This window comes from Hyaena hyaena, unplaced genomic scaffold (genome assembly GCF_003009895.1).
Source record: "Hyaena hyaena isolate Hyena2069 unplaced genomic scaffold, ASM300989v1 scaffold_450, whole genome shotgun sequence".
NCBI classification, from domain to species: domain Eukaryota; kingdom Metazoa; phylum Chordata; class Mammalia; order Carnivora; family Hyaenidae; genus Hyaena; species Hyaena hyaena.
In genome coordinates this window covers 225,794-251,986 of record NW_024081084.1, presented here as the reverse complement: position 1 = coordinate 251,986, position 26,193 = coordinate 225,794, and the positions used below count along the sequence as shown (strand labels likewise).

General features: G+C 39.7%; 1 protein-coding gene across 7 annotated transcripts in view; it reads right to left on the bottom strand.

Moving 5' to 3' along the window:
- Positions 1-17,926: 17,926 nt before the first annotated feature.
- TANK (TRAF family member associated NFKB activator) overlaps positions 17,927-26,193 on the bottom strand; it is a 96,056-nt gene continuing 87,789 nt past the window's right edge. For 6 of the 7 annotated variants that reach the window (XM_039253439.1, XM_039253438.1, XM_039253440.1 and 3 more), the window contains exons 7-8: positions 22,230-22,810; positions 17,927-18,760 (exon numbers count right to left, since the gene is read on the bottom strand). In XM_039253439.1, coding sequence (XP_039109370.1) covers positions 18,581-18,760; positions 22,230-22,810 — 761 coding nt within the window. In that variant the 3' untranslated portion in view covers positions 17,927-18,580. Of the gene's footprint in view, positions 18,761-22,229; positions 22,811-26,193 lie in introns of those variants that run through there. The other variant, XM_039253442.1, reaches the window with a different exon arrangement.

The window sequence follows — 26,193 nt, the reverse complement described above, 5'->3', positions numbered from 1 at the left end:
TTAATCACAGGAGTGAACTCTGGAACATAAATCTTTCAGCTTGATTCAAGTCTTTTTACATCAGTAGGAAAGAAGTATATCAGTCAATAAATATTCAGGGATAATTGCTGGACAACTGGGAAGAAAAGATCAAATCCTCACCTCAAGTGATAAGCTGAAATAAACTGCAGATTGCTTAAAGCATTAAATGTATGCAATGAAAACAAAAACAAAAATTAACCCAAGTTGTTCAAATATGTAGGAGGAAATATAAGTGAATATCTAATCTTCATAAAAAGTATTTTCTAAACGTATAAGCAGGGGTAGAAGTTTTAATGAAAATATTTAGGAAACTGACCGTTTAAAAATGAAAATGTAGGGGACCTGGGTGGCTCAGTCGGTTGGGCTGCCCACTTCCGGTCAGGATCATCATGGTTCGTGGTTCTAGGCCCGTGTAGGGCTCTGCGCTGACTGCCAGCTCAGAGCCTGGAGCCTGTTTCAGATTCTTTGCCTCCCTCTCTGACGCTTCCCTGCTCACGCTGTCTCTCTCTCTCAGAAATAAATAAAAATAAAACATTTTAAAAAATTAAAAATAAAAATGAAAATGTTGGAGTGCCTGACTGGCTCAGTCGGTGGAGCGTGTGACTCTTAATCTCTGGGTCCTGAGTTTGAGCCCCATGTTCGGTGTAGAGTTTACCTTAAAAAATTTTTTAAATGATAAAATCAAGACAAAGTATGATATTACTTTGGAAAAATATAACTTATGGCACAGTATTACTACCCTTATTAAATGAAAAACTCTCATAAATTAATTAAAAATAGAAGCATCTCAATAGAAAAAATGGATGATGTAGAGAAAAAAGCAAGCCACTGTGAAACAATGTAAGTGGCAAATAAACATATGAAATACATTGAAATTTTTGACCCCAAATAACAAAACTAGAAGAACAGAATTGTTGTTTAAACATAAGAGTATTTAAAACCTGGTAACATTTAGTGTTGGTGAAGATACGCACAAATGAACACCTTCATATCCTTCCATTTTAGAAGACACTTTGTCCTTACGTATTAAAGCTTATAAAGAAACTTTCTTAAATAAAATTCCCCTTTTGGGAATTTGTATGGAGGATATCATTGTAGATGTATGCAAATATTGTCTACAGAGATGTTCATCATGGCGTTGCTTATAATGTAGGAAAATTAGAAATCACCCAATAGCATTAAAGGATTTGTTAAACTATGGTGTACTATTTAGTCATTCAAAATAATGTTGATGACAAACATTTAATGACATGGGGAAATATTTGTGATATATTCTAAGTGAAAAGAGTAGCTCACAAATAAGATGCCATGTTTTCTAATTATTTTTTCTAATGCTTTTCTCTTTTTGAGAGAGAGAGAGAGAGGTAGTGAGCAGGAGAGGGGCAAAGAAAGGGAGGCCAAGGATCCAAAGAGGGTTCTGAACCAACAGCAAATGGCCCTACGTGGGGCTCGAACTCACACACTGTGAGATCATGAATGAGCTGAAGTCTGATGCTCAACCAAATGAGCCACACCCAGCCACCCCTCTAATTATTTGTAATATGTATTAGTAGAACGAAAAATATTCTGTAATAATATACTTTAAAATATTAACAGTGACAGGGCACCTGGGTGGCTCTGCGGGGTAAGAGCCCAACTCATGATTTCAACTAAGGTCATGATCTTATGGTTGTGGGATCCAGCCTCGCATGGGGCTCTGCGCTAACAGTGCGGAGACTGCTCGGGGTTTTCTCTCTCCTTCTCTTTCTGCTCCTCTCCTGTACATGCTCTCTCCTTCTCAAAATAAATAAACATTTAAAAAATACAAAATAAATAAAATATTAAGTGACTATCTCTAACTGGTTGGACTCCGGGTGATTTGTATTATATTATTATTTATTTAATTATTATATATTATATGTAATTATATGTTATTTAATATATTATATTATTTCCATAATTTTCACAATGAACACTTATTAGTTTTATAATCAGCAATAATGTTATAAAAATAAAATACTTTAAACAAATGTTTATGATGCAGACATTGAAATTTATGTTTTTTCTCAAATGACTTGTTGCTTTGGGTCATCCTGTTGAGGCATAAGCTCAGCTCAGCTTGTTGGCATTTTAAAATGTATCAAGTAAATCATGAGAATAACATTAGAGGTCGATTTTGTAAAAAATCGTGATCTTTGTTAGACAAAATCACAGACTTTATATATGTTATATATATTTTAAATTCAACAACTATTATAATTAAAAGAATTCAATAAGCATTATATGCCTCCATAAAGATTAAATGGCTTCTCCCTAAATTTTATTTTGTAATCTAGCCTCATATTGTAATTAATGGGAACACAAATAAGCATAATTTTAAAATTTAATACTCAGCAACAGATCATTTTTTTAATAAAAAATTTCTAAATATTTTTCCATGTACTTTCCCTAGGGGACAAATCATACCACAGAGTATGGCAAAATAAACTCTAGGGAAAATTCTTCATTTGTTTTTTTCTAGAATATGCTAATTTGTTGATTTGGTGGTAAATATATGTATACATATTATGTTAAAAATAATATTAGGGGTCCCTCTGGATTTCAGCTCAACTCATGATCTCATGGTTCATGAGTTTGAGCTCTGCGTTGGGCTCTGTGTTGGGGCTCTTCACTGACAGCACAGAGTGGGCTTGGGATTCTCTGTCTCCCATTCTCTCTGCCCCTTCCCTGCATGCACCCACACTCTCTCTCTCAAAAATAAACATTTGAAAAGGAAAAAAAATAACGCAAACTTAACAAAGTATTAAAATTGTGAAGCACAAAGCAGTTAGCTAAAGTTACCCATTCTTGCTCATGTATCCTTTCATTTCCTATTTAAATTCGTAGAACACACTTGGCATACTCCTCAAAAGGTTATTTAATATAAACCTTTAAAAGACTCCCAAGTAGCAAGTATTATACATGATATTATTTTAGGATCTGATTTTAGGTCTGACTACTTTGGCCAGCAGTATAATAAGCAGCAACCTGAATGACATGTAAACAGGAGGGGTAAGGTCCAAGCACAGCCTGAATAAGAAGTGCAACTCTTTTTCCATGACCCAGATGCCTTTTTAATTTATCAGTGCAGTTTCCATCTGAAACCAGGTGCTAACCCCAAAGGAGAAAATACTGCCCTCCTGTGGTCATCACTGGAGAAATGGAAATAGTTTCAGGTACCATCATTGCCGTACTTCTATAAAACATTGTATATATATCTAGTTCATTTCTGGCTATATTTCTTAAGCTGAAACCTACGTCTACAACCGAGCATAAGGACAAAACCTCCAAAGTAAATTCTAGTATATAAGTAGCTACTCCAGTTAAATAGTCCTATTAGAGAGGGGGAATGATTATGGCTGTCCGATCCCCAAGGCTGACCATTCATTTGACAGTCACAATTGGATTATGTTAACCACCTATGCTTCTCACTTCCCAGATAAGGAAAAAGAGATTTCATCTCTATGTTTCCCTTGTTGGCCAATTTTTTAGCTAAAAGACATTTAAAATTGTACAGCAGGCAGAACCCCAGGGGACTGAACAGTGTTCCAACATCCTTAAAGGCTTCCCATCACTTGAAAAACCAAATTCTTCCTCCTGTTTCTTAAACTAACCAAAGTAGGCAAAAGCAATTTTAAAAAGTCTTTGTGTCTAGCATTGGAAGTTTCTCATATTTCACACCATTATATAAATGTCACTCTAACCTATATGTATCACAAATGCTACGCTAAATTAGGGCCAAATTTGCAACCTAGTTTAACTGGGTTTCCTCTTTTTGCAAATGCAGTTTTTGTGTCTGCATTTAGCAATGCATACAAAACTGTCCGTGTAGCTAACTGCTTCGAATTGCTAAATTTGAAGATGGATGTGTAGATCGCCTGAGTCTTTATGCCTGTGCCAAAGCAATCCTGTTTCTAGTCATATAGAGACTTCCTAATCAAATGGACCTCGATTACACTGCTAAATTCTTGGACTACTTCATTGACTCTTTTGGATTTAGAAAAAGAAAAATGGAATTTTACGAGGAGAGAGATGATATCTTACCCTCGCTTGTGTCTATCCTTCAGATACCAGGATGGAAGTACCTCGCGCCTAGGGGCTCATCAGTTTCCAGCTCTGTGACTTAAGCTTAGCGTCATTTTCCTCATCAATGAATAAAGTTAATAATGACCATCACAATCACCATCACTACTTAGACTATTAAACCAATGGCCAAGTAAATGTCCTAGAGGCGTGATTTTCTAAAAATATTACTCTTTTACCATTTTAAGTAAAGGCCCCTCATTCAGTGTATTATATAGACGCTGTCCTGGGTCCTCCAGGAAAATTCTCCAAAACCAACGCCCTGTGCTAAGATAAAATATTTTCACACCATATTGCTCAAATATAGCATCTTTAAATACGAATCAAGGTTTTCTTCTTTTCAATCCCACAAAAGATGGTATCTCATTATATGTTCACCTGGATTCACAAAGCACTTCAGAATTTAAAAAATGACAAACATAAAAATTATAATTACTATGAAAATGGTAGGAGTATTAGACATATTTGGATACACTGGACTGAACGGTGAAGCCTTTGGTCTTGAGAGTATACACCTGTTCTGGTTATTTACTCAACACAGAAAATAGACACTTCAGAGAGAAATACGGCTTCCTTTAGGAGATTAATGTGTTCTCCTTTCAGATGAAGAAAACCCTACAAACACATTTTAATAAGACACATTGTTTCCCCCTGTCCCTAGCTGTGGTAATGAGTTTTTACTGAGCCATGGTCCCACATCTTCAGCTGCTCTCACTGTGGACACCTGCAGCATCACAAAACATAGTTTCTCTCTAGATATATTAATCCAGTGCTGTTCACTGTCCATTCCATCTCACCCATCACCTTACTATGATACTTTGTGTCATACAACACAGAATCTTTGATTAATCAAAATAGTTCTTATAACACCACAAAGTTTCTGATTTAAAACAGTTGGGTATCTTGAATTGAGACTAAAACAATGATTTGATTAGTATGCCATATTACAAATTTTTGAGATGAATTTTTTAAATGAACTTCCATTTAAAGATGGAGCAAAGTAAGTACAGCTAAATATTCCAATAGTGTATATACGTTACAATGAACCCCTGTATAAACATTATTTATGCATGAATAAATGCAAAGAAAATACACTATGTTATAACTGTTATAACTAGCCTAAATTAATATCAAAATCTGACAATGAAACACATGAATTTGTGACATTCTGAATTTTGAAAAACGCATATTTATAAAAGCATCAAAATAATCTGAAGTCAGAACACCTTTCCTGGATATAATTATATTATTATGATTCTCTACCTTGACAGATGACAATTTTAGACAAAACCTAAATAGAACTTCTAGTATATGCACTAAAATAAAATGTTAACAGATAGACAACTCACCATAGTATAAGTAACACATTCAAATTTAGTAATTTATTTTCCAGGTGGAAACCAGGCTTCTTGGAAGACTTCAAACTAAGCCAAATGGTCTGATTTTACCAAAGAGGTAGGCACTAAAGGACTAAATTTACTTCTGCGTAATTTTTGTTAACTACATTTTGCATGCAAATGTCTATACAACCATGTTAATGAAGTTATAGAGAAGGAAAGAAAGTTGGCGGGCCCATTTTTGTTTTATTCAAAAGCAACTTTTCAGTTGACTTGCTGTATCATTTTAAACCGCTTTTCATTCAGTCATACGAAAACAGAAAAGCCTAACAAGGCATTCAAATTGGATCACAAGTCAAGAAAAATAATACCTTACTTATGAACAGAATACAGGCTTGACAGTTTTTCTCCTGTACCTCAAATCTTCAGCACATGGGACAACCCTGCTGGAATCAGACAAAAAAAAGTTCTGTTAATGATAGATATTTAGAAAGTGTAATCTACGACCCAAGGTCAATCACTACTGGGAAAAACGTTTGTCCCTCCTAATAGGAGCTCAAAATTGTTTGAACCCAACATGAGATTGGATGCTTAACTGATAGTTACCAAAAATCTCCTTTTCCAAGAAATACAAACAAATGCATGTAAATTCTACATGGGTGAGTTTTCTATTAAAATTTGGACATTCAAGCTTCAAAGCCCGTGTTGGCAATGAAAGTATTGCTTTCAAGGAGGATGTTAATCCCAAATTTATCTCAGATTGTTAAAGAGGTTTTCCTATGGTGTAGGAAAAAGAATATTTTTAAAATGAAGGCACACTTGATTTGTAATAAAACTGAAAGTAATAACGTCAGAGGTGAAGGCGATAAAAGGAGAAAAAGGCAGAGGTAATGCTCACAACTCTGCATTTATGGTCTATGTTACAGCCAGGACCAATACAATCTCACCCCAAAACATCCAGAAAAATAAAGCAAAATAAAACCTCTTTCATTTTCACACACTGAAGGCAATCAGGACCCTCACCCAAATTTCAAACTTCCGGAACTTGGGAATATCTGTAAAAGCCCCAACACCAAGGTTTCGGAAACCTGCCACATCCCAGAAATAGGCGGATCTTCGATCATGGAGCTATGACTATTAAGAATTCACAGATTATCTGAAACATTTGCTAATCACCCCGCCCCCATGCTAGAGGGAGAGGAAGACTCCAAACACTGGGGAAGGCCCGCTGTGAAGACACCAGGCCCCTCTTAGGCCTCAGGTTGTCCACCTCAGTAATTCCAGCCACAGCTATTAGGTGACCTTATCAGGGAAAACAGGGTACTTGTGTGTGTGAGAACTGGGGTGGGGTGGTAGGGTTCCAGAATGTCAAGACATTTAATAAATTCATACGATTTTTTTTCTTTAATCATTTGAGAGCGCTGTGTTTATACATGCTGGGCAACGTAAACCATTAATCTTGCTAGATTTTTGCTACTTCTGCTTGAAGCCTACAAACGGCATTCCTGTCAATGGGAGGAAGAGACAGACGGAAATCAAGACAGAGACAGGCAGCACCCCCAGGATGTGAAGCTTGTTCCTACTGCAAGCTGTAGTGGAAGGAGATGATGACATCCAGAACAAAATGTCTTTTTCACAAGGATGCTAGAGCTCTTGCTTTGTGATTGATCTCTGTGTATAAGAAAGAATGATCAATGGAGAGGACGTAATTTTCCCCCTTTTCTGGAATCAAAATATAGGGCTTCTTAGTTATTTTTAAACTTCTTCCTGTAGAGTCCATCGCTGTGTTCCATGAAACAGACAAAACTCAGCAAGACAACAAAGACTTGATCCGCAGGAGAGAAGGTAATAAAGAGCAAGTCCTCTCCAGAGGGTAATTAATCCTTAGTCATTCATCCTAGAAGTCCCAGTTACAGTGGAGGTTAATGTTCAGGTAGCGTCTTTCTATTTTCTTTAAAATTTTTTTAAACATTTTTTTTTTTTTTTGCAGAATGTTATACTATTAATTGCCAATTTGCATATGTGTGCAGCTGCTGTTTTGGCTCTGAACTCAATCCGATAAGCTTGCTGGAGGTATCGCAGAGCACTTGGCAGCTTTCCTATTTGAAAAGAAAGCCTCTCCCCACTACAGAACAGCTGATCGTCTATCAGCCATAGACCCTGATGGCGTGAATTACAATTACACTACTTTTCACACTAAATCTGGGTGATAGCTACTTGGAAAGAAGTTTCATCATTTTTTACCACAAACTGGAAAAAGAATTACATGGTCATGCTGTGCTTTTAAAGGCAGTTTGGTTCACTTTTGTCTATTTAACACCTAATTCCAAGAAGTCCATAGGCATCCAGAGATCTGAATGGCGCGTAATGAATTCACTGTTTAGATTGAAGATTTTTAAAATCTACCTCAAATTACATTTATTAACAAGGCGACCAGGAAGTGTTAAAGTTGTTAGACGCTTCATTTATTAAATAATTTGTGGGTATTTTCAGTTGTCATATCTAGAGTCATGGGGTTTGCTTATTTTTTTTTAATTAGCAATCCAAAACAATGCTACTGCAATTTAACAATTCATCACGTAATCTTGGGCTCCTCAGTTCAGCTGTTAATGTTAGATAATTCAGATTGTTATTTTGATCTGTTTATAAATGATTTACGTTGCATTGTGTTGGGGGGAGAACTGCAGCCGCCGAGGCAGAAGATCTTCCCCGTCTTCACCGCAGTGCTTAGGAGGGCTTGAGGGCACTTCCCAAAATGCATTTGGGGAGCTTCGGTCTAGCAGGAGGGAACACGTGACGGGGGCCAGGGCCACTCATCATGCCTTGATTTCCTAGGAGTCCTTAGTTTACTTCGTTATTGATTTACATTTCCTGTCTGCTTGGGACACTGAGGCAGGCCCTCGTCGCCAAAGTGCGTCTTCATAGAATCCTACGTCCCTCGCAGCTTTTCTGGGACATTAGAAAGTCCCTTCTTTCCTCTTCTTGCAAGAACCCACCAAACGTCAGAAAACGTTAAGAGGCCCCGCAACAGCCCTCTTCTCCACACTCTCCCCTCAGATCCCCCCTCCCGCCTTGACATTTTAATCCATTTGTTTAAAAAGCAGAAACAAAACAAAACCAAAAAAGAACAAGACGTAAACCCACCTCAAGCAGCAGAAGTGGAGCACACCCATCCTGACGTAGTTCACCTAAGAGAAAAATAGATTGTTTTCCTTTTTTAGTCGCTAGCTTTATTAGATTTCTCACTCTCACAGATTATCCGAAGACTACCCATTGATTGATCGCCCGTAGAGCTGCATTTGGTGTAAAGAAAAAACTCACAGCTTTATTGGCTCCCAGGAGACAAAACAAACAGAACAAGATATTCATATTAATGCAAACAATGCAACAAATGAGGGGAAGAACCGCCCGGCTGGAGCGAGGCGCCGAGCGCGGCGCGGCCGCGCGGGGAAGGGCCTGGGCGCGTCCCGCCCCGCAGCCGGGCCCTCCCGCCGCCCCGACCCCGGGCCCTCGGCGGCCGGCCTCCCGCGCGGCTCCCCCGGCCTCCGCGGCCCCGCGCCCGGCGCCCGGCGCCCGGCCTCCAGGCCTCGCGGGCCCTCGCGGCGCGGCAGGCCTCCAGCGCAGGCCTCGGGAACGGGCCTGCCTAGGCCCTCCACCCTTCGCAGAGCGGGGCTGCGGGACCGAAAAGCCCTCCTCGCTCTCAGCGTTCCCTTTCCGTCCGCTCCGCCGAGGGCCTAGGCCCAGAGCCTCAGCTCCCCCTCGGCCCCGGGTCAGAGGTGGCAGTGGAGCCCTCCACCGTGCCCTCGGCCCCACAGGACCCACCGGGAGGGAGAGGCTCGACAGGCGCCTGGGGACTCTGCGAGGGAGGAAGTTACCCGACACGGATTCGCTCTCTTGGAGGTGCTCACAGGATCATGGGGGAGAACGTATAAACACACATTTAAACACAACACAAAACACTGTACAATCGAAAACGAGGGGAGCAGTATGTATTTGTCTCAACAAATGCTGAGAGATATTTAAGAGGCACTGAGATTCTCCTTGAGGGGTGAGAAAGGAAGAAAGACCATTCCAGGCACAAAAAAAGGGTAATTGCCTCGCTCCTAATCACCCCCACCCCCCAAATCCGGAAAAAGCCAAAAAACTAGAGGAAAATCTGTTAAGACCTGATTTCACATCTTTCTCGTCAATGAAATATTAAATAGAGGATTGCCAGAGATTGCATAGGGCATACTTATAGTAAAAAATATATTTGTTGTTTATCTGAAATTTAATTGGGCATCCTGTATTTTTATTTGCCAAGTCTGGCAATACTAACTGAAAAAAAATACCTTTTTTTTTTTTTTTTGAAGATACCATACAAGAAGCAAGGCTCATTCTCTGATGCATATTAATCAGAATATTCAGGAGTTTTCAATAAGACTTGGTCTTTCAAAGGAAATGAGTTACCTTCACAGGATACTTTTCCAAGCGCATTGTAGGGTAGAGCAAGAAGAAATGATGGAAACTCTTGGAAATGTCCTTATATTTTGGAGGAAGTGACAGTATCATTGTTGACTTGACTAGAAAATGGGCCAGGGTTCCTTTCTTGAGACTGATTCCTTTCCAGGCCAGTACAGAGTAACCATAGCATATCTGGAGGTAGAGTGTCAGTCACATGGTGTTTCCATGCCATTATTATGTATGTTTTCTAAAGTCTTACTATAGAGCCGCACTACTTGTTGGTATTTATTTTACTTTGAAAGTTGGAACTTGAAAACTTTAAAGGTGGAAGGGAAAGCAAAATCGGCTTTGAAAATTATCAAGTGTTCTCTCTAAACCCATAAAACAGATCTCATCCAGGCCTTACAGATGCGAAAAGAAAAGACTTTCAGAATGCCAGTGGTAAAACCTCAGGAGAAACTAAACAGTGAGTCTTTACATATTGGAGTGTGTGTGTGTGTGTGTGTGTGTGTGTGTGTGTGTGTGAATGGAAAAGCTGAACGGTGGAAGCCTGCTGCTTGTTTCTCCCTCAATCCTGGTTAGTGAGAGCTTTTTCAAGGAAGCTTTATCACCCTCACTGATACTTTGGATTCCCAGGGAGCTTGCCTTCCTTTTAAGCCAATTGCTTGAAGTTGTCTGAGAACACCCACACAGGATGCCCCCCTTAACTACTGCAAAGGGAGAAACTATTTGTCTAATGAGAGCTGTTTTCAGAGTTGATTCACCAACATGTAAAGGAAGATAATATAATGCCTGAGACTTCCTCATGAGCCTGGGGGCCATCTTGAGACAAGTGAAGGCCAACTCTGGAACCAATGGAACATTTGTTTGGTTTAGAGAATGTTTTAGTTCCAGTTTGATAGTTTCAGAAAATTTATAGGCTCACTTCCAGTTCTTACTGGTTTACTTTTTTTTAAGTTTATTTATTTATTTTGAGAGAGAGAAAGAGAGAGAGAGAGCATGCGTGCAAGTCAGGGAGGGGTGCGGAGAGGGAGAGAGAGAATCCCAGACAGGCTCTGCATTGTCAGTGCAGAACCTGATGCAAGGCTCATAAACCATAAGATCATGACCCGAAGTCAGACACTTAACCCACTGAACTAACCAGGTGCCTCTGGTTTACTTTTCTTTTCTTTACCATACAAACCATAGCCTTTGGTTTAGAATTTAGACGATTAAAGGTAGTGTAGTGGTGTGGGTGTTATGGTGGGGTTTAACTCCAAGCTTCAGAGGGACAAATCTGTTTTACCTTCTCTCCTACCTTGGTTTGTGTCTCAAGCTACATCCCAACACTTGCTGCCTGGAGCAAGCCAAGAGAAATTCTGGACACTCAGAGCACTCACCTGCTTCTTCCTCCCAGCAGAAATGTTCTGAGGCCTGAGTTAGGGGGGTGATAAATGGATAATCCCTAAATAACACATCCCACCCGTGGTCAGGTTAATGTCAGGCTCCCCACTGTCCCTGTGGTTTAGTATAATGGTTAGTCTCTTTGTGTATAAAAGACTTCTGATAGAATGATTAAAGCTTCCTATGAACCTAAGTACAAAGCCAGTGAAAAAATATACCTGTTTTGAGGTGAAGGATTATTATGGAAAAAATAGTGGATTGAAAGACAGGAGAGTGTGAGTTGGGTTCTAACTATTTGAGTGGGTTTGAAGAACTCATTCATTCTCTTTAGATGCAATTTTTGGTTTGTGTTTTTGTTTTTGTTTTTTTTCACCCACATAAAAAGAAAGTTGGATTAGGCAATCTTTAAGATTTTGTTATTTCAAAAACAAATATTCCCTGAATTAATTAGGAAGTAGTAATTTATCTTTTGTACACTGTTTCCAAAAGACAGAAGTAAGATATTTAAAGAACTTATTCATGCTATAGCTCTAAACAACAAAGGAAGCATGGGCACACTTCCGGTTATCCAGGCATTCCGGATTCCCAGGGGATCTTCAAACAACGGAGACCAGTTCAACATCAAGAGATGTTGATGTTTAAGCAGGTCTAAAAAGTCTGGAGAAGTCTGAGCGATTTAACCCTATACACCCAAGACAAGGGGATTACATGTTCTAGAACTTATGGTTGAGTCCTATTTGGGGATTGAGACCTCAGAAAAAAGACTGCAATAAAGAGAAAGCTGTAAATATACATGGCATCACAATAGTGAATATTCTAGTATTTGCTGTGTTTTAAGTATGTGGATTCACCCGTGAAGAGCTCAGAGACTGGAAGAAGTTAGCAACCGAGTTGTAACTGATTCTAGAAAAGACCCAAGGAACTCACTTCCTTACATCTTATCAGGGTTATAAAGTGATAGGTCTTTTAATCTGAGGCCTTCCTTGTACCGTAGGCTCCAACACGCTTTCGCTAAACAGACTTCATTCACATTCTGAATCTGGTTTTTGTCTCACACATGTTAAATTTTACAAAACAGAAAGAAACAATAGAGCTTATTAGGAAAAACTTGTTTTGAATAGTAAATTAAGCATAATGGAAATAGGCACATGTTTTAGCACGATCTCCCCCCCCCCTTTTTTTTTTTAACCAATTGAACATTTACATCTTTTTCAAAGTGCTGTGATTTTCCCCTTAAGTCTTAAGCTGGCACCACACACTTTCAATAAATGAGACTTACAGCACTTGTATCTACTGAGAGGAATCATTGTGATACTGTGGATTCCAAATGCACAGCCTCTGTAAAAAGGGTTTTATGCAGTCTCCCCTAAACTGTATTAATCAAATCATTGTGGCATTCTAAGAATCCAAAGAACTACCTAATTTCAAAGGCAGTGTAAATCAACTATCAGTTCTGACTGGTTTCAAATCATACCCTGTTCTTGGAGACTGGAAACCTGTGCATTCAGAGGCCCACTTGACTAGATGGTTTGTTAAGGAGAGAGATGCCCCAGGTGGAGGCATCTCCAAAGCCAATATATTTTCTTTATAACTGGTGTCAAATTGATGTATATATTAAAAAATCTTGGAAATGATCTCAAAAAGGAAGTAACAGCCCAATGAGCCATATGTTCAGGGAACCTAACAGGTTTCCATTGGGACCAAATTTCACTTCACCTTTTTGTCCTTATGTGCAAATAAAAATTTATCTGTAAATACACCATTAGAACAACCATGCAAATTTGTGAAGTCTGTAGACTGAGAAGAAATTGCATTAAAGCCATGCCAACCAAGACATTGGAAGGTAAAGAATTGGATTAGGTACTAGAAATAAAAAAACGCAACACAGAACTGAACTAAATGTATTTGAACTCTATCGGTTTACCACTCCAGGGAGAGAGGTTTTGGTTCTATAGAATTGGTTAATGAAGAAAAGACTGATGAATAGATAATGAGTTGATTAATTTGGATGCTGCTGAAGCATCTGAACCTCCAAATTTACATTAATAAATGTAAAGTTAATTTTTTTTCTGTGAGGTATTTTAATAGATTCAGATGCTAGGGAGTTTCCAAATGCCAGATAATACGTTAGCACTAAAAAGTCTGTTGCACTAAGTGTAGAGAGTGCTGCTCAGTGGTTTTCCAGGGAGGAGAAATCAACAAACAAAACAAAACAAAAAAACAAAACTCAAGAAAATGAAACCAACATTATTTACACAAAATTCTTGATGTAACTCTTTTAAGAATTCTCAATTTTGAAACTTTTAAACATTCTCTATGATTTTAGTAGATCCCAACAATTTTGCATTCAGCTATTGTATTGGTACGCCTGGGTTCCTTCTAAAAGGAAAAATGATTCGCTTTGTGTTTGTGTACGTTTTGATATGACTACATCAATGATGATGATATAAAATAGCAAAATTTACTCAAGTCATTTTTATTTTATTTTTTCATGTTGTACTTTTATTATGAACCGTTACAAGCAGAGAAGTGTAGAGGGGACAATATAAATGAAACTCTCATGTATACATGACAGCTATATCAAACCTTCACGTTTTAAATTGATCTTTTTTAAACGGACAGCTGGGTGTGTAAATTAATGCAAGGGTAAAGGTCAGCAGAATAAAAAAATTATAACGGCTGGATTATCTTTCAGGGGCTTTCCTTTTCCATCTATGTTTTGGGGGAAGGAAGTTTTATGATGTTAATTTAGACACCTGCTCAGCTAAATAGCACGAAACTCACTCTCACGCTCACTCGTTGGAAGGAATTGCATTCTCATTCAGTCCAAATTCCTACCAGTTCTCTGAAGCTCTGTTTCTTTTAACCCTCTCAAGGCACAAGAACGTCGGTGTTTCAATGTTTTAATACATATGTAAATATAAAAATGTTGGGTATGGGTAAAAATGTATATTAAGCAAAAGCTTCAAGCTCAACAACCAGCTTTTAAACTCAAAAAGTAAGAGGAGATTGTATCAAAACCTCAGGTCCCAGGCCTGCCTGCCTCAACAGGTATAGACCTTTCCAGCAGACCCCAGTTCTGGTGGATTCTCGGTCCAGAGGCCAAAGTCGCTCAGGTCAGAGCACTGACAGGAGCAACCGCGCAGAGACCCGTCCTTCCGGAAATGCCCCGGTCCCCTCTAGCCTCCCAGGCTCTGCGGCACAAGGTGGGGTGGCCGAGTTTCAAAGGCTCTCTGTCACCAGCAACAGTTTTCTGGTGTGTCTCGGGGGTCCAGTCTAGTTTGGGGGTCAGGAGGTCATGCCTAGGAAACACAACTAATGTTAATGTCCTTTATTTGTCCTCCTCACTCTGATGAAGTTGTGTGCGCTGTTCGGGCTTGGTGGGGCACGGAAGGTGCCGGGCCCTCGCTCTCAGCCGCTGCCCCGGAGCCGGCTGCGGCCGCCAGAGGCCTTTAGGGGTGGCGACTGCCTGGGACCTGTGGTCCGATCTGCACCTTGCCCTGGGGCTGTCTTCGCCTTTCCGGTCTCGACTCTCCCCCCAGTCCCGTCTGCCACCCCTGGCCCTTGCTTGCCCTTCGTAAATTCATTTGGGTTCCCACTCGCTGCCCAGCGCGTTCAATCCACCAGCAGGAAGCACGCGGGCGGGAGAAGGCAGGCTCCTCGGCCTCTTCCCCACGAGGCGGGCGCGAGAGCGCGGGGCCCCGACCCACCCCCAGGAGGCGCCCAGGGGTGGGCGCCGGCGCGGGCCGGCCCCGGGCGCTCTCGCGTGCGTGGCTCCCGCCCCGGGGCGAGCCTGCGGCCCGGCCCGGCGGAGGGTGCCCGCGGCGGGCTGCGCCGGGGCGCCCGGCCCGCGAGGGACGCGAGAGCTGTGGCTGGGTTCCACTCGCCAGCGGCGGGCAGGACGCGCGGGAAAGCGCGGGAGCAGGAAGCGGGCGGCGGCGGCGGCGGGCCCGCTGGAAAGGAGGGAGCGCCGCAGGCGGGAGGAGGGAGCGCGGAGGAGGGAGGCCGGGAGGAAGGAGGGAGCGCGGCAGGCAGGCGGAGGGAGGGCTGATTAGCATGCAGCAGCGCTCGCGCGCCCGGCTCCATTGTTTTAACACCTCCCCTCTCCTCCGCGCCAATCTGTCACCGTTCAGCAGGCGAACGCTGCTGCCTCAAATGCTGCTCTTCTCAAATGAGACGGATAATTAGTTGCCCCGCACGAATGCCGCACTCTTCTCACCCCTGATTGCTATCACCTTCTTGCTCCTGGCAGTTTTGACACCTCGTAATCAGCCTGCTGCTTTTCTCTTTTCTTCCCGACTTCTGCTTCCCTCCCCACCCCCCTATTTATTTATTTATTTATTTATTTATTTATTTATTATCATCAATGCAATCCTCGTTCCTATTTGGACCAGGCCTCCGCGGAGTTCACCTCGCGCGTATACGTGTGCGCATATATGCGTATATGTAAAACAGGGTGTACGTGCGTGTGTCGGGGGCGGCCCCGCAGCTTTGCGGGAAACACTGCTTCCACGGGGAGAGAATTCTCCTGAAGATATTTTTGGGAAGGGTGGAGTTGGGGAGAGGGACGGGAGGGGAGAGTTGGGGAGACCTCAATTAATGCTTTAAAGATCTCTTAGAAATTAACAAACTGGGGAGTCTCGGAATCTGCTGTCAGGAGCGTGTTCTCCCCGCTCTCCTCTAACAAGCACTGACAGTCTAATTACTGGAGCTACAAGCAGCTGTCGAGGCAGCAGCGCGGCAGAGAAGGCGCCACAGGCGGAGCGCACCAGGCCGGCCCCTGCGCCCGGCCCAGCCGCCCAAACCGGCCCGACTCCGGGGGGGATGGGGCGAAGGACGAGGCCCCGCACCCGAGAGCCCCGCGAGCAGAAGGCGGGCCTGGGAGCCAGCGGACGCGTTTATCGTCTCATATTTATAAAGTCTTTACCTTGAAGGTTAAAAGATGTGGAAAAAAAAAAAAAGGAGGGGACGTGGTGGGGGAGTGGGAAGAACATCTCCTGAGCTTCCATCCACCCCTTTTCTACCTCCTCGAGCTCTCCCTCCCTCCGTGTTGGTAAAATAACCACGCAACCCGGGCTGAGGGGGCGGGGTGAGCCAGGCTGGAGTGTAAGAAAGCAGATGTCCCCGCTGGCACCAGCCTCAGCCTCCGGGGAAAGCTGCACCGGGGGGGGGGGGGGGGGGGCCCTCCCGAGGACATTCACCTCCCACTTCTCAGGCATCCCGCTCACAACTGCCTCGTCTCGGCGGGGGTGGTTTTTTCAGACTCAGCGTTTCGCGTGTGCAGCTTTTTTACCTGGGAGCTGTTCTTACCCGGCCACGCTTAGCAGATGCCAAGATGCGGCCCCTGCACGACTCCGTAATAAGAGACAGAGGGAGAGACCTGGCGGGTGCCCACTCCACCTATGCGAGCTGCAGCCAGCGCCACCCGTGCGGTGCGGGGCTGAGCTTGCTCTCCAGGCTGCATTTCCTGTGGCCCAAGAGGGCCTTTGTCCCTCGGAAGTTGGAGCCCTGGAACCCCAAAGCAGAGGAGAGTTTCCCCGCTCTTACTAACAGTGGTGGAGGTGGGAAAAGGGGGGGACTGGAGAGGAGTCCGTGATAACACTTTAATTCGAGTCACTTTATGGGCTATAATTTCCTTTGGTTGTCGGCAGGCTAGTAGATGTCAACTGTGTGAGAGGGACTCTTCTAGAAAAGAAGAAGGAAAAAGAATCCCCGTTCACAAGATAGGTACAGTGTGGTATATTCTGGCTGGTACAGGCTGAGAAGTTTTTATTTTTAATTGTGTGTGTGTGTGTGTGTGTGTGTGTGTGTGTGTGTGAGAGAGAGAGAGAGAGAGAGAGAGAGAGAGAGAGAGAAGTGAGTGAGAAAGAGTGAAGTGAGTGAGAGGGGAGGCTGAGTGGGTGGGAGGTAGGGAAGAGACCTGGGTAATTGTCTAGGTATTTCCATTCAGCCCCAGTGGCAATGGAGGAAAAGATGTACACGACTCAGAACTGTTCACAGTGAATACCTAATAATCGCTATGTCACCTTGGTGAGGAAGATGTCAACATGACGTGCTTGGCACCCTGAGAAGTCGGGGCACCGTTCTCATGCTTCCATGAGTTAAGGCTCCTTCCTCATTGTGGTACAGAGGCCTCTCAAATTCTCCCATCCTAAAACCTTCCAATTTTTAAAAACACTTCTTCCAAAGAAGGCTTAAATTTCTGTTTTGAGAGTTGCAAATCAATGTTCACTTTACAAAACAGAAGCCATGCCTCATTTAAAAAATTTGAGGGCAAAGGGAAACCTAAAAACCAAGCATCATAGGGAAGAAAAATGAAAGAGAAGTCTCATTTTAAACAAAATTTTGCAGCATTCTGATTTGGTAGCCTTTCTCTCAAATGTTTTCCAGTGGCCATCAATCAGGCTGCTGACAATGAATAACAAATTTCTCAACAATAATGTACACATTTCTAATATGAATCAATAAATGTGGATAGTTCTAACAGGGTTATAGATTTGCTCCCAGTAAATACAAATAGGTTTCTTTAGTAAGTTTTGTTTGAAAAATAATTTTTAAATTCAGCGATCGACTACTTGTAACTAAATGTCACCAGAGCTGATATCATCATTCTATCATTAGAAAACATGAATGTTATGAACTTCCCCCAAATGTCATTTATTCCTTTATTTTCTTTTGCTCAGGAACAGAGAACACATTTAATGATCATGACATAAGTAACTTTTAAATATTTAACTCATTTCATCATGTAGCTATACACATAGTAAGATTTAAAACCACATATATTATTTTTAAAAAAACTAAAGTGTTTAAATAATCCTACCAGTGATATTATCACTGGGCAACAAATGTCTTAGGTTTGGTATTTACTTAGACATTTATGTTGTCTGCTGTTCTGTATTACAGGTTTATTTTAAAAAGTCATCTATAGTATAAATAATCTAATTTTAAGTGAAACATCCTATAAACATTTGACATCACCAAATTCAATAGACTGAACTAGAAATCCAAGCAATAAGCTTAGATATTTAAAACAAACATAAATTAAGGTAATAAACACTGTAAACATGAATACAATGAATTACAGTTTTGTACAGGATGATTTATAAAAGATAATAAAAGAAAGTTACAATTTTTAGGAAGAAATTCAAATAGCTGTGACATAGCTATTTTTCAATGAACAATCTTGAACTAAGTTTTCAAATCAAGTATTTATAGTATTACAAACCCAAGATCATCACACAGAACTTGATGATCACATAGAATCATCACACAGAACTGTTTTCAAATGCATCTTAAGTCTCCCCATTAAAGTGTGAATTAAGATGCCGGAGGAAATCCCCCCTGGATGTAATGGATGGTGGGAAAACTGCTTGACAGAATTCACATACTCGAGGTATATGCAGTTCTGAGCCTGTGCCACTTAGTACCGACGATAAATCACTGTCTTGATTAGGAAAGGGCTTCCAAACGGGCTACAGGAGACAAACAAAAACATCTTGTTATTTGTAGGTAAAATCAACTTACAATACATTTCAAGTTCAAATTTTCTGAGTGGGTTATGTGCATAAATACAAAATTCCTTTATATGAAAGCAAATTACCTTTCTACAGAGTTAGCATGAAGACCTAACTCAATTCTCTTTTCATTAAGGGCCCAGCTAAACTTTAATTAAGAGTCACTTAAGATACACACAGTTACTTTATCTTCACATATTTAAAAATTATCCAGTTTTACCAGCAGCAAATTTTAAAACTCATTATCATAACAGCAGTAGTTTTGGAACAACAGTCAGTAATTAAGACTTTTTAAAAATGAAATTCTATCATTTCTATTTTACAACAGAAACCTTAAGTTATAGGGCTCTCATTAATACAAAATGCAGTAGACATGATGTGTGTATGCAAGCATTTTGATCAAGAGCAATTTATATTTCACTATTTATAAGCAAATACACAATGAATAAAACATATAGGAATAAGTGTTGTTTTGGTTTTCGAAGCGAAAATTTTTAAATACTAAACAAATTGTACCGATCAGTTGTTTTTTGAAACCTCAAATATTTAATCATTCAAAAAAATCTAACATGGGATGCATTCTTTTGACTTACTTTGCTCCTGCAAATAGTGCATAGTTTTGCCTTCTTTCTCCTTTCTTGTGACTGAATTTGTCAATAGTTGCAAAATTAAAGAATTATGGAAAAATCACAATTCAACAGAACTACCTCCAATGTAAGCAGCACATAAATACTGTGAAAATACTGCATTTCTTCTTTCTAAAAAAATATCTAGCAGGGCAAGAAAAAGCATTTAGATCAATAATAGGTGCTCAATAAATATTTGTTGATTGGAATATCTGATTTTCCTGAGATACTGTATACCAAATTATTATTATAATTTGCTTTCTGGTATACCTTGACATAGGTAAATTACCTATGACACAGTTAATTTTTTGATACTTTGAGGGAAATCACCTCAAAGTGAATTTAAAGAGACTCTTTTGGGCTCCTATTACTAATATGTTTTTAAAGGAACAGCCTAGTCCAACACTTGATACAGTGTTAGTTTTCATTCCCTTAACCAATCTCTTTCATTCTAGTTAACCAATCATTTCCAATAAACAGTGTATTACTAATTGAAGCATTTAAGTTTCACGACATCACTGTCTTCTTATAAACATTTTACTGGACAGCTGCGTACAGTTGGTGTAAATATACAAAGTCTGTCTAGACCGAGATACGTTCAAATATCAGAACAGAGGGCTTATGATAACATTGACTCAACTGTTTTTTTAAGAAGTGACAATTTTATCACAAAAAATAGTAATATTTAAAATGTTTATTTTAAAATCTGTGGTAAGATAATTTTCCTTAGGAAAGCTATGATTAAAAAGCAGTTGGTAATAAATGTGAATATATAAGCCAAAATAAGTTAGAGTTAGCCAGATTTAAATTTTACTATTTGCAGTTTAAACAAAAAGCACAAAGAATTAATATGCATCTCTTTAATGGGAAATTGATATGGATATAAATAAAAGATTGTTTACAAATAAAGATGATTCTTATTAAGATCTATAAAGAGTAAGAAATAGACTTAGAAGCAATTTAGCTTCCAAACTTGGTGAGCCAATCTTCTATTGCCAGTTTATCTTCAAAGTCCACACTTATCCTTCTCTATTAGGAGTTATTAGTTTAGATTTGCCCTTTTCAGAGAATTCAGTTGGGACCCCACTCACTGACTCAGCCAAAGTAGGAAGAAAATAAAATCACATAGAGCAAAAATACGCAGATATATTTTAACTTTAGGCTTTGTTATGATAGCTGAATGTATAAAAAGGTGTTAAGTAGTGGTAACTGATACAAAATAAAAATCTGAAACGTGATACCCCAAATTTTCACTTCTCTTTCTCATTACCAACAATTTAAGAATTTTGTATTTATGAGTTTTATTAATATAAATAAAATAGCAAAATGTTTTTTAAAAATTAAGAAATATTCTTTCAATCCTAAACTGCAACATGGCCTTCAAAACAAACTAATCTCTTTGCCTTTTCTGCCAAAATATCAATTATCTAACCTTATGCCCCATGTCTTGTGACAGCTCAACACCAATTCTCCTGCATTTTTTAAGCTGAATACTTTTCTATCAAGTTGTAATCACATACCAGCTGTTTCTCTTGCTGTAGCATAGAAAGCAAATGCACAATGCAGGGTGCCATCTACTGAAACATGAATGCACACAGACTAACTAGTAAAAGAACAAGCAAGAGATATAATGGAGAAAAAAGTAACAAGCATTAGAACTGATGTACTTCACAGCTCCACAGGAATTCTACTTGTAATAAATGAAATTGTTTAATTTGTTTCACTTAGTAGTAACTATAACTGAGACTATGGAGTGAAACAAGGCACAGTGTAGAACATAAGTGAGTTTATAATTAAAGCTGATTGTCAGAGATGCCTAGTTTCCCCCACTACTAAAATATGCCACAGCTTGACTACTGCCTCCTTTGTATGCTGATCTAAAAGTCTGTAACCTACACCAGCACTTAGAAGGCCAAAAGGTATTCATCAAGTTGTGGGATTTTTAAAAATAAGTATCTCAAGGCAAAGAGAAATTAAACAAATGTTTGCAAGTTATATAGATATTTACACGTCAGTATTTTCACAGGCTTCTGCTTATTCTAACAATGATATATTTTTCATTTGCCTTCAGGCATTAAATTTAAAAAAAAAACACAACTAAAAGCACCATTCTCTGATAGAACCTGAATTAAACGGGAAGGTAGTAGTAGACTAGGGGGGCTGAGAGGTTTAAAATCATTGAAGTGTTTGATTAAAATCATACATATGCAGAGGCCATTTAAAAAATATATTAGGCTGCATGTTCATTGCCAGATTAGAAACCAAAACGAAACCCTACAGATCTGCGTACTGTATAACTGAGAATGTAATGGAGGTATTAGATGAAAGACCGTTCACTTATTTTGATAAACAATAAGATGCAATGCAATTATTTACTTATGAAAACCATGCATTCTTGTAAAGATGAGTATGACATACACAAACTTTGTAATAAAAAATGTCATTTGTTTCACGGTATGAATTCTAACAAAGAATCCTATTGTAACACTGATGCTGAGTAAAAAGCTTTGAATAAGGACTAAGAAAGTGATACATACTAGGTATGGATAAAGTTGACATGTATTTTCAAATATTCCCTAAATTTGAAGGTACTTTATAGTAGAGCTGTACCATAGAAGATGACTATCTTCTATAATTTCATGTCATTTATTATAGGGCTTGGGCTTTTTATTAAAAGCCTTAACTTTAACCAGTCATCAGTTTAAAAGGAATATCTGATAACCTAAAAAAGATGCAAATCTGTGCACGTATGGTAAAATATGTGTTCACGCATAATATATTTGTTAATGCAAAACAGTTACCTGCTGTGGTCCTCGGATAGCTTTTCCCGGGGAATCAAGTGAAGGAAAAGGTGCATCAGATGGGTCCTGAAGTGGTAATGTATTTACATATAATGCGTTATGGTTTCCAGGTGGCAGACACGTAGCTCTATCCAGAGTTGTCCTGATACAACTGTTTACAAGATTGGAGGGTTTTGTTTTGTCAGTTGTTTTAAGGTTTTGTATAGCTGATGCTATGGGGTCAATTCCCTGAATTTCAAATAAAGTTTCTTCTGTTTTAACAAAGTTTCCCGGGTTGTCTCTGAACTCCATATTAAATTTATCCTGGCACACAGCCTCAGATGTGGCAGGACCAAGGATGTTTGGTCTTTCTGGAGTGCTATGTAAGAAAGTAGAGTCATTGTCCATAGGTGGAAACTTGACATTGAATTTAGAAAGTGATTCGAAAGAGGTATCTTCCTCATCTCGGCCCAGGCCTCTCGGTGTGACAGATGTGATGCATGGTGCACCTCTATTTATATCATCTTTAGCCTGAGGCTTAAACAGCGCTTCTTGTTTATCTGTTTTATCCGTACACTGTACAGGAAGAGAGCACTGTGCTTCTGCAGGGAAAAGAACACAGAAGGAAATGGTTGCGTTCCAATCATTCTTAAAAATGATGAATGTTATTTTTTTGATTCGTTTTTATAGCAACTGAAGACAACTGGTACTTTTTACCCTTGCTACCACCTTCCACAAGAATATCAGCAGTCTCCAGTGGGTGAACTGGAACGTAGCTTATTAGTCGCAGTGAAACTACTTTGTCTTTTCCTAGGTCTTTTCTGTAAGCTTTGCATCTTGTTCACAGTTATACTGCTCTATGCTTAAAAAACATTTGCTTGTAGTGTATACATTTAAACATTTTGTCAGTAATGGAAGCTACAACTGTGAGCTTGCTTAGACAAATAAGTTGTTAAAAAGAAAAATCCTTACTAGGCATATATGACATTATACAGGTTAAGAATCTACATGAATTCGGCCATTTATTACCCCTAATATCACTGTGTCACAAAATATATCACCAATCAATTTAGCCATTGGGTATTCTCAATAATCCATGTGAGGGAGTGGTAGTAGTGGGGGTTGGGGAAAAAGAAGACAGCAGAGGCAAAAGAAGGATGAAATTTTGGGATGCATGTTCAGAAAACTGTATATGAATATATAATTCTCCAACTACACATATGTGTGTATGTATATGTGTATGTATATATATATGCCTATTAAGATAGCAGGTGGATATCAGGTAGATACCATGGCTCTGAAGCTCATTTATCTGGAAGCTGCTCATCCAACAAATTCAGCTCTCCAGAACAAATCCAGCTCTCTAGGACACAGGCAAAAGCTAGAAAGTAAGTAAACAGAGCTTCTGAGGAGTCAGAATTAGAGCCAAAAGGCCCACAGATATATGTATTTTGCTCTTACTCTCATTTTAGATTTATTCTAACAAGCTTGATGATATTTCCCTTAGCTCAGAGCTGGTTAGAAGCAGCAAATTAAAAGGTAGGGATAGGAGTTGTTGAAGACAGATATAGATATCAACAAGAGCTGAAAGCATGAGAGGAGACAAGAAAAACAAAATAGCAGATATAAGAACTCAGAAAACACTACAGTCTGGTGTAGGGCCAATAAGGGCTACATTTCTCATGCAAAAACACAATGATCAAAGCATTCTCTTATGCTGATGATCCTGAGACATGAGAAAAAGCTAAATTATGCTTCACAATCTTACCTAAGAAGACAGTAGGCTGGAGATTGGTAATGTGTGATTTTCATTAAGCGGACAGAAGGGAGAGATTAAAAAAGACATCAGCACTTTAAAAAGGTAGTCATCAGAGAAGTTGTATCTTCACAAAAGGAGACTTTCCCAAGGATGCCGATCCAAGCAGACAGGGTACAAGAGCACCTTGCTCAGTGTCTGTCCAGATTAGCAGGCACTGAACAAACACCAATTCCTTTCCTTCTGGTCCTTGCAGTCTCACGACACCTTCCTGTCTTTTGCCACAGTGCATTCCAACACAAGGTACTTTCTGTTTGGACACGACTGCAGTATATTGCAACCAAATCCTCAAGTTTACCTTCTTACACACCTACTGCCTCTTTTTAGTACACACCACCTTATCTTACTGGATTATTACAACAGCCTTTGAACTGCTTCTCTGCCTTTAAACTTAGCTCATAGCCAATCCATTCTCTACATGGCTCCCTGTTTCTTTTCTGAAGCATAAATCTGGTCATGTTATCTTCCTCACAGAACATTTTCATGGCTCTCCAAAGCCTCATCCCTCAGAAAAGTCATAAAACTATTCATGACTGGGCCTTCGTCACCTGTCCATGCTCTCATCTCTCCCAACTGTTGCACTTCTTATTCCAGCTATAATGAACTTGTACAGTTCTCCAAATCAGCCAGGCTCTCCTGTCTTTGGGCCTTTGCACATGCCGTGCAGACTGCCCTGAAGTGTCCTCTCTGACTACTCTTTACCGCAGTCTTACTTATCCTTTGTTTCTTAGTGTAGACTTAATTTTTCTGGACAGTTCTCTCTGGCTCCTTAAGACCGGGTTAGGCATGGCTCACAGGTGCCCCAAGGCTTACACATTACATTGTATTTCCAAGTATACTGTTCTTTTTCCCATTAAAGTATGTTGCTTAAGGTCTTAAACTATGTTTTGTTCCCCACTTAACCCCAGTACCCTGCCCAGTGCCTGACACATAGTATGCCCTCAATAAATGTATTCTGAATGAATTTGTATTTTGTTCCCATGAGAGCCCAGGATAATAATCCACATTCACTAGATCATCTGTCTGTGACTAGGGCTAACTGCGACCAAACTCAGCTGTTTGGCAGGATTCCTTTGTCCTTAGAGGTTTCTTAAAGTCCACTAACTCTCAAGTAGTCATTTTTCCTGATGGTAGACTTAGCAGTAGCAGGAAATTCTAGGAAACGGTACTTTCTTTGCAGATTACATTTGCTAACTGCAGATAACAAATTAGGAAAATCAACTGCTAAGGTAACCACATTCTATAACACCCGAAGAAGAAATGCATATCAAAATGATCTTCATAATCTTCACAAGGAGAACAGGGAGAACGATGAAGAATCTGCTGCTGCTAATGACAACTATTAACATTAATAGCGTTTCTATGTGTCATGCACTACTATAATCATTTTGTGCGCCTTAATTTCATACCCAAATTATCACGTGGTAGGCACTATATTATCCCCACTTTATCTGCAAAGAAACTGAGACATAGAGCAGTTACTTTCAAGGCTACATAGCTAATGAATGAGTGGCATATCTGGCACTGAACCCAGGCAACCCAATTCTAGAGCCTGTGCTCTGAACCATTATGCTAAATCAAACATGCTGTATGATGTACATATACACACACATACACATAGAAGACCTAGAAGACAAACACACTGTATGTGTATACATGTGTGATATATATATATGTATACATATGTATGTATGTGTGTGTATGTATACACACACACACACACACACACAGAAAAATCCCTCAAATGATTTTCTTTTCCAACAGTTGACCTACCCCCCTTTTGAACAAAACCTGGGAAACTCAAAACAGCTATAATAAAGCCGATATTTTCTTTTTTAGAGCTAGCAGGCATACCTCAGCCACATTAAAATAATTTAATAACTATTAAAATTAAAATAATTTTCAGAATTAATCTGTTCAAGCAATGAGTTACTATCAAAAAAAAGATTTAAATGAGGTGCATAAAAGCAATTGTCATCTTGACACCATACTGAGAAATATGATCAGGTGAGGCAAATTGTTTTTCTATTTTATTTATTTGAAGAACACTTATTTTTGCAAGAAAAAAACAAAATGAAAAACATTTTTTAGGTTTCTAAATTTTAAGTACAGGCTGTCCATTTAGACTACTTTTTAGTCTAATTACCTTGTATATTGACAAGAGAAAAA